We start from the raw sequence: 15,234 nt of genomic DNA on the forward strand, positions 1-15,234 counted from the left end.
TTCCCCCTTTCAATGAAAGATGATTCTATGGCAGTGCATTTGTGTTTCCTTCTCATTTTTCTTAAGCATTTTTCAGGTCTTTGAGCCAGGCTGCTCTAAATCATCCTGGTGAGATGGAGATCTTAAGATTTTTATTCCTTCTTGAGTCCATTCATTTAATAAATGAGGAAATAATAACCTTGGCCACATGGCTTCTAAGTACAAGACATGTTCTGCTGGAGATCTGGTGAAGATAGTATGGGAAAGCAGGTGGATTGTAGGGTTAATGAAAGTGGGGGTGAGAAGCCAGGTGGCCTTTGGATGGTGAATATGGATTGTTGATTGTAACCACTGTGGCTTCAGCACTGAAACTCCAGTGCAGGTCCTCCTTAGAGTAGGTGGGAGCCTGTCTTGGCACACTGAGCTCTCTGAGCTCAGCATCATCCATACCATCAACATCTTCTCACTGAAATTTAAGCTCAGTGAAGTAAGCTGCTAAAGTTGGAGTATACAAAAGCACATCCTGGTTTATAAAAGCTGTTAATGTTGATTAGCCATAATATAATTTCAGAAATAGAAATTTTAGTTTCCAGCGGCAGCTGGGTGTCTTAGCCATTAAGTACCTGCCTTTGGCTAGGGTCATGATCCTGGGGTCCTGGGATCAAGCTCCTCATCAGGTTCCCTGCTTAGTGAGAAGCCTGCTTTTCCCTCTGCCTCTGCGCCTCCCCCTGCATATGCTCTCTGTCCTGCTGTCTCTTTCTCTGTCAAATAAATAAATAAAATCTTTAAAAAAGAAATTTGTATTTCTAGAATTGTTTTTTCTGTGTGAAGGTTTTAAATGTTTGTCTGAAAAATTTTAAGTCACTTTTTATCTTTCCTTACTTGTTTAAAGGATCACATTTGTTATCAAGAGAAATAAAGTGACTTAAAAATTCTGGTGACTTTAGTGGAAATGTAAATTGGATAAAAGTCATTTTGACTCATCTCATCCTGATCTTTTATAGGGTTTCCCCACCTTTTTCTGCCTAGGATTTTGGTCTTATTCCTCTATGCCCTATTTGGGCCCTGAATTTTTCATGTTTTTGGCTTTCTTCATTCAAACTAGTCTGGCCTCTGTGAGAATTCCCTGGGGGGACTTATCCAGATGCCAGAACAAATCTGAGAAACTCCTTTTTCACTAAGATTAAATTGATGATAAGAGCACAAGTGCCACCAGAAAGGGATTCACAAACACTGACTATCAAAGCTTTATTTTATTAAAGAAAAAACTCAAACTCAGGCAATTTAATTAACTTGCTCGGTTATATGGCTTTTAATTTATTTTGCTACAGAATTGGAATCTAGGTTCTTTGTTTATAACTCTAATGTAATAGTAACTATTAATGTTTATCAAACTTTTGTCATTCCCATGCCCCCTGTGTAAGTTAGTTAATACACTTTAATAGATTTTTATTATATTTTTTCCTTAAGATTTCTAAAATCATGGATTAGAAAATAAAGGAATTTTGAATTTATGTATATACACATACATACATATACATACTCATATGCATGCATATCCCGAGATACACTAAAATAAAACATTGCTTAAATAAATAATGGTTACCTATAGGCTGCTTAAAATCATTTTGGGGACCACTAGTGGGGTCCTGAAAAGAAAAACTGAAAACAAAAATCAAAAGCACCACTAGATTTTGAATCTGCATTTCCTTTAAATCTGCTTGGCTGTTTTGAGGATGCCTCACACATTTGTAGTCTTTTTATGTGATTGATGTAACATACACTTAATAGTGCCTACAATGTGCCAGGCACTCTTAAAAGCACTTTACAAATAACTCTCATAATAACCCCATGAGAACGTACTATTATTGCTTCCATGGCAAGTGAAATTTGTGCTCTGCCCAGACCTTGTCATGTAGACTAGCCCCAAAGCATTCCCAGACCTAAAACCAGTGCTTGGTTCTCTGATATAGCCCTGCCCTCAGGCTACAGGAGCATGTTTTGTCTGTGTTTATGGAGGGCATTTGGGAATTTATGTCTCCTTGGCACAGCCCTGAATCAATGACTGAGAGGGTTCTCTCTCCCTTGACCCTGATTAAAATTACTTTAGGGTAAGACCTGCACTATTTCATAGCTCCCCTAAGGGGCCAATCTAAGGCTTCCATCTGTGGGATTCTGCTTCATCTCATATGTTGCCGTCTCATCCTTCCTCCACTTCTCTACTTACCTATTAGTTTTCCCAAGATCATTTCCTAATAAATTAAAATTTTCACTTGAATTATTATTTCAGAGTTTACTTCCAGGAAGCTGTACCTATATCAATCTTAATTTTATAGTTAAGGAAACTGAAGCTACAGAGGTTAAGAAATTTGCCTAATGTCACTCAGGTGGTAATTGTAAGGCTTGGGATTCTAACTCGAGAGGTTTGTCTTCACCGTTACCTTGACTGGCAGAAGGAAAAGGCTGGAGACCCTAATGGGACAATGAAGGAAGCCTTCATTAAGGAAGGTGGTGCAGGGTTGAGGTTTTCTAAGAGTACCAAGGATAGGGTTAGATGAATTGGAAAGAATTCTCCAGAATCAAGATGAAAGTGATTGTTAGAAAAATGCAGAGGGCAATCTGTGGTCTTTGTCAGGGCTGGATGAGAAGACGAAGTGAGGAGCTGCTGTTCAATGGGCATAAAATGTCTGTTAAGTAAGCTGATTAAATTCTAGTTAACTGATGGAAAACATTCTACCTGTAGTTAATAATACTGTATTGTACGCTTAAAAATTTTAAAAGGGTAGATCTCGGACGCTGCTGCTGGAAGATGGCGGCGATGGCGACCGTCGCTTCGTCCACCACGGAGCCTGCCACAACGACGGCCACTGCCGCAGCTCTCGGGAGGCGGAGGATGAAGGGCTCCTGGCATCGCTGTTCCGAGACCGTTTCCCCGAGGCCCAGTGGCGGGAGCGGCCCGACGTGGGCCGCTACCTCCGGGAGCTGAGCGGCTCCGGGCTGGAGCGGCTGAGACGCGAGCCCGAGCGCTTGGCGGAAGAGCGAGCGCAGCTGCTGCAGCAGACGCGTGACTTGGCCTTTGCCAACTACAAGACCTTCATCCGAGGCGCCGAGTGCACCGAGCGCATCCACCGCCTGGCGTCGCTTGGCCGCCTGCTCGACCGCTTGCTTGCCCAGCTTCCAGCAGAGCTGCAGGAACTTTGTTAAAGAGGCTGAGGAGATCAGCTCCAACCGCCGGATGAACACCCTGACTCTAAACCGGCACACAGAAATCCTGGAAATCCTGGAGATTCCTCAGCTAATGGACACCTGTGTCCGGAACAGCTATTATGAAGAGGCCTTGGAGCTTGCAGCCTATGTACGCCGACTGGAAAGGAAATACTCCTCCATCCCTGTCATCCAGGGCATCGTGAACGAAGTGCGCCAGTCCATGCAGCTGATGCTTAGCCAGCTGATCCAGCAGCTAAGAACCAACATCCAGCTCCCCGCCTGCCTCTGTGTCATTAGCTTCCTCCGGTGCATGGATGTCTTCACTGAGGCTGAGTTGAGGGTGAAGTTTCTTCAGGCCCGAGATGCTTGGCTCCGTTCCATTCTGACTGCCATCCCCAATGACGATCCCTATTTCCACATCACAAAAACCATTGAGGCCTGCCGTGTCCATCTGTTCGATATCATCACCCAGTACCGTGCCATATTCTCTGATGAGGACCCATTGTTGCCCCCTGCCATGGGTGAGCACACTATAAACGAGAGTGCCATCTTCTATGGCTGGGTGCTACAGAGAGTCTCACAGTTCCTGCAGGTGCTGGAGACCGACCTTTACCGGGGGATTGGTGGTCGTCTAGATTCTCTGGTGGGTCAGTGCATGTACTTTGGGCTGTCCTTCAGCCGGGTTGGGGTTAATTTCCAGGGCCAGTTGGCTCCTGTTTTCCAGCGGGTGGCCATCAGCACTTTCCAGAAGGCAATTCAGGAAGCAGTGGAGAAGTTCGAGGATGAAATGAATTCCTACACCCTCATCTCAGCTCCAACCATCCTGGGCAGCAGTAACCTGCCTGCTGCTGTGCCAGTCACTCAGCGGGGGACCCTTCAGCCACCCATGGTACTCTTGGATTTCCCTCCACTTGCCTGCTTCCTCAACAATATTCTGGTTGCCTTCAATGATCTGCGCCTCTGCTGCCCTGTGGCCCTGGCACAGGAAGTGACTAGGGCCCTGGAGGATGCTCTTGTCAAGGTAACCAAAACAATCCTGGCCTTCCATCGCGCAGAAGAGGCTGCTTTCAGCAGTGGGGAGTAAGAGCTCTTTGTCCAGTTCTGCACTGTCTTCCTGGAAGACCTTGTTCCTTATTTAAATCGCTGTCTCCAAGTCCTTTTTCCACCAGCACAGACCTTAGGCATTCCACCCACTCAGCTCTCCAAGTACGGAAACCTTGGGCATGTGAACATCGGCCTCGTCCAGAAGCCTCTTGCCTTCCTCCTGCCGAAAAGAGAGCTGGTCCTCTGTCTGGATGACAAGGAGCTGGCGCCGGAGCTCGCAGCTCCAGCACCCGCCGCCGAGGAGTCAGGCATGGAACCCGCCACTGCAGCTTGCCCTGAGGATGCGCAGGAGCAGTTGGACTCCACTGAGGCGCCACCGGCTGAGGTCCCAGGTGCAGACACCTAACGGGCAGGGCGGCCAGCGCTTCCTGCCGCGCCCGCGGAGAGGGCTGGACCCCAAAGGGGAGCAGGTCGTGTGGCAGGCGAGCTGATGGGCAGCCCGAATCATCCAGCACGAGATGGACCACTTGCAGGGCTGCCTGTTCATTGACAAAATGGACAGCAAGACATTTACAAACATCTACTGGATGGAGGTGAATGATTAATTTTTTTCTGCTGCATCTGAGGATTCTGGAAACCAAAACACGGACACTTGGGATTTGAGCTGGGGTTGACTTGCCTGGTATCAACTTGATACTGGTTTGGTCTGACAGAAAACAGTGAATTGCCAAACCAGGTTAGAGGAGTATATCAAAAATGTTTGCCCTGAGGGCACCTGGGTGGCTCAGTGGATTAAGCCGCTGCCTTCGGCTCAGGTCATGATCTCAGGGTCCTGGGATCGAGTCCCGCATCGGGCTCTCTGCTCAGCAGGGAGCCTGCTTCCCCCTCTCTCTCTCTGGCTGCCTCTCTGTCTACTTGTGATTTCTCTCTGTCAAATAAATAAATTAAAAAAAAATGTTTGCCCTGAAATCAGCTATGGACAAAATATTACCTTCAACTTGAGAAGAAAATGAACTCCCCTGAAAGAGTGAACATTTCCTGATGATTTTGTTGGTAATAATTGGGGAAAATAAATAACCACTCTTAGTAGACATCATTTCATAGACCTGTATAATGTACCCTGACCCAAGATTTGATAATGACATAGTCCCTAATATCTGAAAGCTTTGTTTAAAAATGCCTGTTAAGACTGTGGTTGACCATCAAAAAAAAAAAAAAAAAAAAAAAGGGTCAATCTCATGTTAAGTGCTCTTACTATAATTAGGAAAAAAAAAGAAAGAATGAAAATACTGAGAAGCAAAGCATTGTGGTCAAGAGCACAGACTTCAAGGTTAGACAGATGTGATATGGATTCTATTTCAGCCAACACCTGCTGTGTGATACTGTTCAAATTGCAACACCTCTCTTGAGTTTCTGACTTTTTACCTGGGAAATGGGGTCAGTGATTTCTACCTCAGAAGGTTGCATGGAATAGTTCACACTGCCTAACACATAGCATTATGCATAAATACATTAATAGCCATTGTAAGTCCCGAATCTTTGCAAAAGGTAGTGTGTTTATTTTAAGGACAGGAAGGTAGAAAGAAATGGAAAAATCTAACACAGAGTAGAGAACAAAACAGATTTTTTTTTTTTTTTTTTGGTATTACCTAGTTACCTCTTTTAACATGGTAATCACAAATCTTTAGCTATATTTGTCTTATGATAGTATTTGTGGGCTACCCTGGGAATCCAACCATAAATAAGTACTGGAGACATTGACCAGCTGTAAACTGAGGAAAGGCTGTTTATACTTTAGAAATTCAAGATCCACAGTTATTTATCAAACTATGTAACCAGCCACTTGTCAACTTCATTGGACATGAAAGAAAAGATTGTTAAAAAACAGATGCTAAGGGGCGCCTGGGTGGCTCAGTGGGTTAAAGCCTCTGCCTTTGGCTCAGGTCATGATGCCAGGGTCTTGGGATCGAGCCCCGCATTGGGCTCTCTGCTCAGCAGGGAGCCTCCTCCCTCCTCTCTCTCTCTCTCTGCCTACTTGAGATCTCTGTCTGTCAAATAAATAAATAAAGTCTTAAAAAAAAAGATGCTGAGAAAAATGACAATATGCATTTCCCAGATCACTTCTTTATCTGAAGCAACAAAATATTATTTTATTCTCACTTAATGACACCAAGGGAGATTATATTAATAAAGCTCTGGGCACAGTATCTGCTAGAATGTTGTTCAGTAGATATTATTTGTTTCCTTACCTACCACTCTATACACCTGGGATTCCTAGACAGTATATACCCCTAGACTTCAGAGACCCTGGTGGTTGTGGCGTTGACATTTACTGTAAGATCTCTTAGGTGGGTTTTGTAGAGACTTTAAAGGGTGTCCTGCATTAGATCTGTTATAAAAGCCTGGTACAGGAATGCTTTTAAAAAAGACAGGATAGTAATCCTTTTGAAATGCCAAGAAAGTATTTGAAAATAAGACAGGTCATCACCATGTCAATCTAAAACCTCTCTAAGCAGCTAACACCATCCTACAGCAATCGGAAAGAGACCATGAGGTTACCGTTTCTGGGGATAAGCAGAATCATATCCTTTGACTATTTCCCTCAGCCTCTTAAAACTCTTAAAGAGAATAAAATCTTATGGAAATGATGAATTATTAAAATGACCTCTCAGTTTCATTAATTATCTATAGGATGGAATTTCTACAGAACAGTAAATCCAAAGACTTAAACTATTAATTGATCTTTTATAAATTCAAATTTTGATTTAACGGAGGTGATATTAATTCCTTTTATTCATTTATGCATCAGTGTATTTATCAAGAAAAGATACTTAACAATGAACATTACATATTTTATTTAAAGTAATGGAGACAATTCTGAGTCTTTTCAAAAAACAACACATTGTTTTATTTGACAGGCAAAGAGCAAGCCACAGAAATGGTTGCATTTTTCATGCAAATTCTACTTCATTATCTGCATCTCCCACTCTCCTTTATCAACACTTTTCTGGGACTTTCCAAAGAAGATAGAATGGAACAGGTTGAAAATTTATCCAGAATGAGATGGCATTTTAACCAGAATGAGATAAAATTTTAACCACAGCAGTTGTTAATTACATAAGGTTCATGTCTAGGGGTCAACAAACTCCAGCCCAAAGGCTGTTCAGGCCCTTTTTATTCATGCAATTGTGTTGCAGCACAGCCACACCTGTTTGTTGATGTGTGGTCTGTGGCTGCTTTCATGCTGTCGTAGCAGAGTTAATAGTCCTGACAGAGGGGCGCCTGGGTGGGTGGCTCAGTGGGTTAAAGCTCTGCCTTTGGCTCTGGTCATGATCCCAGGGTCTTGGGATCGAGCCCTGCATTGGTCTCTCTGCTCAGCGGGGAGCCTGCTTTCTCCTCCCTCTCTCTCTGCCTGCCTCTCTGCCTACTTATAATCTCTGTCTGTCCAATAAATAAATAAAATCTTAAAAAAAAATAGTCATGACAGAGGCCATGTAGCCTGTAAGTCTGAAATGTTTATGTCATTTTTTCAAAACACCATTTGCTGTTTCCTGGTTCAAGCCATAGGTCTGAGAACAGCTTTTGTTAGTGGTCTCTAGAGAACCGTTGATGGATTAAAATGGGGGGATGGTGTATGTCAATCTCCAAGGTCGGGCTGGAGCTGTTACTGCCACAGAGAATGGTCGAGGGGGAAATGGGCTCCTTCATCCAAGTGTTTGTGCTGTGAGGAACTTGTCATCAGCAGTCTAAAGTACTGATAAAATTATTGCTTTTTACCTTAGTGCCTTATTTGTATAAAAGCACCTTAAGGTGCTCCATGGGATGCCTTTTATATGCGTGTACTAGATACTGTGTTGTAGGCCTCAAATATAGTGGTCAAGATATAAGACCTGTTTCCTCTTCTCATGTAATTGTGTCTAGTAGGGCAGCCATTCCATAAATTGTTAAGGTCTTTTGGGTTAGGCTGCCTGGGTTCAAATCCTAACACCTTCACTGACTAGCCGAGCGGCCATCATCACATTTCAAAACTTCCTTATGCCTCTGCTTTCTTATATACAAAATATGAAAAGAAATAGCTTATGGGGATAGCACGAGACTAAAGTAAGATACCAGACTCAAAGCTTTTGAAACATTAGCTGCATACATTAAAGTATAAATGAAAGTGCTTGTTCTTTTAGGTAAATGATGAACACATAATTTTGTTTTGGAGTGAAAGCTGTGAAGGAAAAGAGCAGGTTTCCATGAGAAAGTGAAAAGTAGAGACCTATGCTAGGTAGTATGCAAAAATGGTGCTCTGAGAAAGGACTGAAACTGGATAACTGGATAAGGAGAAGCGTGTAGGTAGAACTGGGGGAGACCCACGGCTGTGCCTGCTCACAGAAGGGTATGTGTGTAATTCATCTGCTCAGAGTGACTGCTGTTTGTAATTTCTCCACCCAGAGCAGATATCTTCTAATTTACACAGGGCATTGTTGGGACATGCAGCAGATCTGATTCTGGACACAGTGGTCTTAACTTGCTTTCTTTTCTATCCCGTGTGCTCTCTGTCTTCATTGTGTCTAGGTTTTGTCTTGTCTTCAATGACTTGAAGTTTCAAGGAATCCTAATTTGGTTGACTAAATTTAGTTTACATGCAAACAAGCTCGATCTCTAGTGGGCATTTTTGCCTAAGTGTTTTGGGGTAGGCTACTTTGTAATTTGCCATTGAAGGGCCCTGATATTCCCCCTTTGATGTCCCCTGGTCTGACACTAGATCCAGAACCCTCATAGCTATAAGTAGGTTGACCCAAGTTCATTCCGTCTTATTCTCTATAGCTCTGTCTTTTCTTGTTTCTATTTCTTGTTCTGCTTCTCTCTCTCTCTCTCTTTCCTCTCTCTTTTTGCTCTCTTTTTTGGGGAAGATTTTCATTTTGATGAGGTAAGAAAAAGGGAATTACCTATTAACTCCAAAGACAAAGCTTTCTGTGCTGACTTTAGACATTCTATTTTAAAATCCATTCTGTTTTTACTGACCACTCTTCTGATTCTAGTTTTTATAGATAGAAAACTTGTGGGTTTCAGAAGGAAATGTTTTGTTAGTTAGGTTTGTAGGATATGAATGAGTTCAAAATGCGGTGGAGGGATTAGTGAACATTTGCTGTTTCTGAATGAGTATTCTTAGACAATATTTGGAAATATTATCTTCAGCAACCAGGTGTCAGTTACTGCCAGCAAATAAAGTCCAGAAAATTTTTTAAAAAATGTATTTACTCAAGTCCATATGTATTAACTCTGGTTTATCTCTGATGAATATAAGCTCCGTGAAGACAGGGATTTTTTTTTTTTTTTATTCATTACTGTCTATGTGCTCAATACATAGAAGGCTCCCAGTAAATACTGGTTGAATGAATGAGTAAGGATGCATGGTTTTGGTTGAGAATACTCAGTCCTTGAGTTACCTCATATCATATTCACTATCAGTTTTAAGGAGTTAAAATATATACTCTATTTGAGTTATTTTGTGAATTAGTTGTGGGAATTTCTCACTTGGAGAAGTATTTTCATAATAAAATCTAAGCAGAACTTGCTGGTTCCTCTGTTCTCCCCCACATTCTGTTGTTTTGAATTATCTGCCATTAGACTTAAAGTTCTCACTGTTAGAGACCACCCCCTCCCCTTCCCATGCCAGTGTCCAAGCTGGAAGAATCAGATCGGTTACTCTAGGCCCTGGATTTCTGTGTATCTGAATTGTGCTTCAGGGCAATTTCATTCGTTGTTAAAAGGGTAATTAACAAACAATGTACACATAGAAATAATAACATTTTCTTTGTTGCCCAGTAGGTGTCTTAGATTCCTAATATGATGGGTTCGATTCACACTTTTCGCATCAAACCCCTATAACTGCATGTTGTGTCATAAATGGCAATAGCATACTTAATTCTCCAGAACAGTACCCAGTGGGGAGCTCTCCAAAGTCACACGAAGTCACTAAGCCACTCTTTTCTGCTATGAGTTCTAAAATCACTGACCCATTTGGGTAAATATAAATAGAATTTCAAAAATGTTGTTTGAGGCGAGTGACCTTTCCTGAGATAATAGTTCCTGTATTTTTATTTGCATTGAGGGAAGTTTATGAGTAGCTGGATAATTTGCTTACACAGTCAATTCTTCTTAGGGCCCAAACCAGGCAAATATTTGCATTGTTTTCTTTCACCGAAAGCTTTTCTTTACAAAGAAGGTGCAGGTAATGCTTTTACGAGTGCGTTTTTCATCTGCTTGAATGACATGTTGCATAAAGTCTTCAGAGGGAGTCTTCGCACTGCAGAAAAACAATAAAACGTAGTTATTTCCCACAGGGGATTTAAAGTCACAGCCCATTGCATTTATTGACAAAGAACAAATTATTCTCCTTATTGTATCCAACATGAGGAGCCAAGTGATCCAGACTCCTAATTTCTATGCTTTATTCCCTTCCCTCTCCAAAATTACTCATAGGCAATAGAAAGTATCATGACTACATGTTGGATGATTACATAATATTTCCTCTCACTGAATTCCTCCTTTTTTTAATTTAAAGCCACATTCTTAATAATTTAGGAGTTTGCTCACGTTCTCAAAGTATTTGATCTTGCTTAGAGTGACTTAGACCTTAAATGTTTAATATGGTTTACATTGCATTGCTCTGTAGTTGAATTAATTGAATCAGCGTCACACTCCACTCAATCTTTTTTATTTTTTGAAACCCTACTTTTCCCTCAACAATTGAAAAATTACACTGAATGATGACAAGGGCTCACACTTTGAAGTGTTAACTTTTGTTGCATAATGTAAGTTAACCGTAGCAGTCTACTTAAGGAAGACTCATCCTACCTTTTTTTCTCAGGTGTCAACATGGGCAAAAGGAGGAGAGAAGTTAATAGACTTGTCTTGATAATTTAATCCAGACTAACAACAAAAGTTCTGTGGTGATGGCAAGCAGTGTTGTGCCCAGTCAAGATGAATATATCTTTTGACGGGATGCTCTAAGATTGATTGGTTGATCGATTGACTGGTTGATCGATTGATTTGTCAAAGAGAGAGAAGATACCCACAAGCAGGGGGAGCAGCAAGCAGAGGGAGAAGCAGGCTCCCCACTGAGCAAGGAGCCCCATGAGGGGCTTGATCGTAGGACTCTGGGATCAGGACCTGAGCTGAAGTCAGAGACTTAACTGACTGAGTCACCCAGGTGTCCAGAAAACATTCTTTTTTTTTTTTTTTTTAAGGGTTATATTTATTTATTTGTTGGAGAGAATCAGAGAGTGCAGCGTGACAGCATAAACAGGAGGCACTGCAGGCAGTGGGAGAAGTAAGCTCTCTGGGAAATTCTCTAGATAGTGATATATGTCTTTGACAAGGTTGTAACAGAACTAGGGGGCTCATAGATTTCAGGTTGACATCCTTCATTCCTCTTAACTGAGCAAAACACGACAAGTGTTGTGATTGGTTTTCACTGGATTCACAAAACTTGAAGGAAGCATCCAGCTGGGGGAAGAGAGTGTTCAGTTGGAAATTAGGGACCATGTCTCTTACCTACTTGGCAAGTCCCCATTGAATCCTCCTTGTGTTAGTATAGATCTCTTGTGAGTATTTTCTTGTTTAGCAGACAACATAAACACAAACTCAGTGAACAGAAGAGGAACCTCATCTTGATAGGCTAACCACATGGGGCATATAAGTAAACAAGACAGGGTAGACAAAAATCAAATCTATCTAGTTGTGTGGCCTAATGTTGGGAAGTTATCTCTTTGGGCCTTGTTTTCTCATTTAAAAAAGGAAAAACTGATTACTTTTTGGAAAAAATATAGTAAAAATTGGTATCTTTCTATGGGAAAATTGTTCCAATTATTTTATACATGTGCAGAAATATATATAATTGTATAAATGTGTATGTGTATATACAGATACATACAAATGCATATGCATACACATATTTGTCATGTCTTAGTATTTACAATTCAGGAAACATTTAAATTTGAAGTCTGACGCTCTTCCTTTCCCATGCTTTTTCTTGTAATCTCCCTAGACACAGGTAAATATGTACAAATCATTTGCAAGCTTCATGACAAAACAACCCTTGCTATAACTTTTATAAAATTGCCTTTACTGGGGAAGCCTAGTGATAGTCATATAGTGTCTGAAACTGGGTACAATTGCAAAAGGAAAAGAACATGGTAAAAAACTGCTAAAAATAGAAGTAGAGGCAAGTCACGGAGAGCCTGGTCAAGCCTCAGCTTTGAGACTTTCACCAATAGAAAATCGGAACCACTGAAGAGGTTTGAAAAGGAAAGTGATATAAGAAATACCTAGACCAGGCTGGAATCTTAAAAACTAGTTAGGAAGGGTCTAGAAATGTAAATGTTAAGGAAACATTACATGGTTTATGGCACCAGAAGTAGGCTGATGACATGAAGGAAGAATCACCAGGATTTGACTACTAATTGGAAAAAGTGGGCAAATGGAAGATGGCTGTGTGGTTTTCAGTCTCAAAAACTAGGAATAGGTTATTACCATTAAAAGAGACAGAGACTAGAGGAAACATTTCTTGGTAAAGATGAAAAGTATATGGAATTCAGAATTGATTACAGTGGTTTCAAAATCAGATGGGGTCTCACAGAAACTCAAAGGACTAGTTTCTTCAAAATTTGGTAATTGAGGGGTGCCTGGGTGGCTCAGTGGTTTAAGCCTCTGCCTTCGGCTCAGGTCATGATCTCAGGGTCCTGGGATGGAACCCTGCATCGGGCTCTCTGCTTGGCAGGGAGCCTGCTTCCCCCTCTCTCTCTGCCTGCCTCTCTGCCTACTTGTGATCTCTCTCTCTCTCTGTCAAATAAAATAAATAAAATCTTTTTTTAAAAATTGGTAATTGGTACAGCAATTAGAATTTAACATGTATGTTAGATATTGAAAGATTTTAGATTATTCAGAACAATTCAACATACTAGAAAAGTAGGATCTTTGGAAGAATGCCTGTAGTACATTCTTTTCTAAAGAAAAAATGTTTTGATTCTTTAGTATGTTTAATTACTTCCATCTTCCCTGGTATATGGTTTGGCATTTTTACTTTGTTGGGTTAAAACAAGAGCAGCAATGCCAATTTTCACATTTATTTCTGCTTGCCAGGTTTTTACCCCCATTGATATAACAAATATTAAGTAGTGGGTTGAGTGTTCCTTTCAAAGAGGAGAACCTAGTGACCTGTGGGAGAACTAGCAATCCATTTTTATAGCTTTACAGAATAGTTGTCAAGGCCCAGGATATTCTGTACTTCTTGATTCCTTGGGAAGTATTGGACCTCCCTCTGTCCCATTAAGTGAGAGGAACCATAAAATTCTGGTCCATTAGCCATTAACACATGGGATGGACAGAGTTTGACTTTTGTGAATCCTTTGTGAAAAGGATTAATGCATTTTTGAAAACTTCATTAATGCATTTGTTCCTACTGTTGCTTCTCATTTCTTTATTTTTGTATCTTGCTGCTAACTTATAAAACACATAACACCTTCCCATTTCTTGAATTCTTCTAAACTATTCCCTTTTTTAAAAAAATCTCTTATTCCATGGTCAGAGATTAGATTTCAGATTTTCCGTTTCTTGAGGGTTTGCCTAGGGAAAGAATAATGTAGGTGATTACTTTGCTGTGTCTAGGAGATTGATCAGTGCGATGGAGGCAGTGGTTTTCTTGGGGGTGGGGAGAGCAAGGGGGCTGTGTAAGAAAAAATATAATAGTAGGAGTTGAAGATTGTATTCAATCAACCAGAATAATTTTCTTAAAAAGTAAGAACTGCGACCTCCTCCACTGTTGGTGGGAATGCAAGCTGGTGCAGCCACTCTGGAAAACAGCATGGAGGTTCCTCAAAATGTTGAAAATAGAACTGCCCTATGACCCAGCAATTGCACTATTGGGTATTTACCCTAAAGATACAAATGTAGTGATCCAAAGGGGCATGTGCACCCGAATGTTTATAGCAGCAATGTCCACAATAGCCAAACTATGGAAAGAACCTAGATGTCCATCAACAGATGAATGGATCAAGAAGATGTGGTATATATACACAATGGAATACTATGCAGCCATCAAAAGAAATGAAATCTTGCCATTTGTGACAACATGGATGGAACTAGAGCGTATCATGCTTAGCGAAATAAGTCAAGCGGAGAAAGACAACTATCATATGATCTCCCTGATATGAGGAAGTGGTGATGCAACATGGGGGCTTAAGTGGGTACGAGAAGAATCAATGAAACAAGATGGGATTGGGAGGGAGACAAATCATAAGTGACTCTTAATCTCACAAAACAAACTGAGGGTTGCTGGGGGGAGGGGGTTTGGGAGAAGGGGGTGGGATTATGGACATTGGGGAGGGTATGTGCTTTGGTGAGTGCTGTGAAGTGTGTAAACCTGGTGATTCACAGACCTGTACCCCTGGGGATAAAAATATATGTTTATAAAAAATAAAAAATTGATTAAAAAAAAAAGTAAGAACTGTCCCTCTCCATTTCTGTGTGCTTTTATGTTCAGTTTATATTGGTAGTACCCATTATATGTAAATACGGAGATCTGAACTTGAGGAAAGTAAGAGGCATTTTATTAAACATGATCTCTTTAAAAAAGGAGTTTCATTCTCTTGATTTTAGTCTCATTCCTAGATACTTAAGGTTTTCCCTAAAACAAAATTCTGATTATTTTCAAACTTAAAAACAACCCAAAATTATTTAAACACTATAAAATATTTAAAAAGAATGAAAAATAAGGTGATGATTTGATAGGAAAGTAACCCCCTAATTCAGTAGCATACCTTCTCATTCTGGAACCTACCCCAAAACATTGTTATTAAGTAAACGGAGTGTTCTCAAAATATTGAGAAAAGAGTTAAAAAGAAAAAATAAAGAGTCTTCATTTGAAGTTTGATTTTTGGGAAGTTTGTTAAAAATATCAGGTTTCGGACGTTTGACCAAAAGGGATGACAGATCATTCTGAAATAATAATTA

The 15,234-nt window shown here is 40.8% G+C and overlaps 1 protein-coding gene across 1 annotated transcript; it reads left to right on the top strand.

Moving 5' to 3' along the window:
* Positions 1–2,788: 2,788 nt before the first annotated feature.
* On the top strand, positions 2,789–5,092 carry LOC132009869 (conserved oligomeric Golgi complex subunit 8-like). The gene is given in 5 exon segments (XM_059387882.1): positions 2,789–2,861; positions 2,864–3,141; positions 3,143–4,522; positions 4,601–4,622; positions 4,678–5,092. Coding segments are annotated over 5 exon segments (1,911 nt in total). The 3' UTR covers positions 4,836–5,092.
* The last annotated feature ends 10,142 nt before the right edge of the window (positions 5,093–15,234 follow it).

This window comes from Mustela nigripes, chromosome 2 (assembly GCF_022355385.1).
Source record: "Mustela nigripes isolate SB6536 chromosome 2, MUSNIG.SB6536, whole genome shotgun sequence".
Taxonomy (NCBI): domain Eukaryota; kingdom Metazoa; phylum Chordata; class Mammalia; order Carnivora; family Mustelidae; genus Mustela; species Mustela nigripes.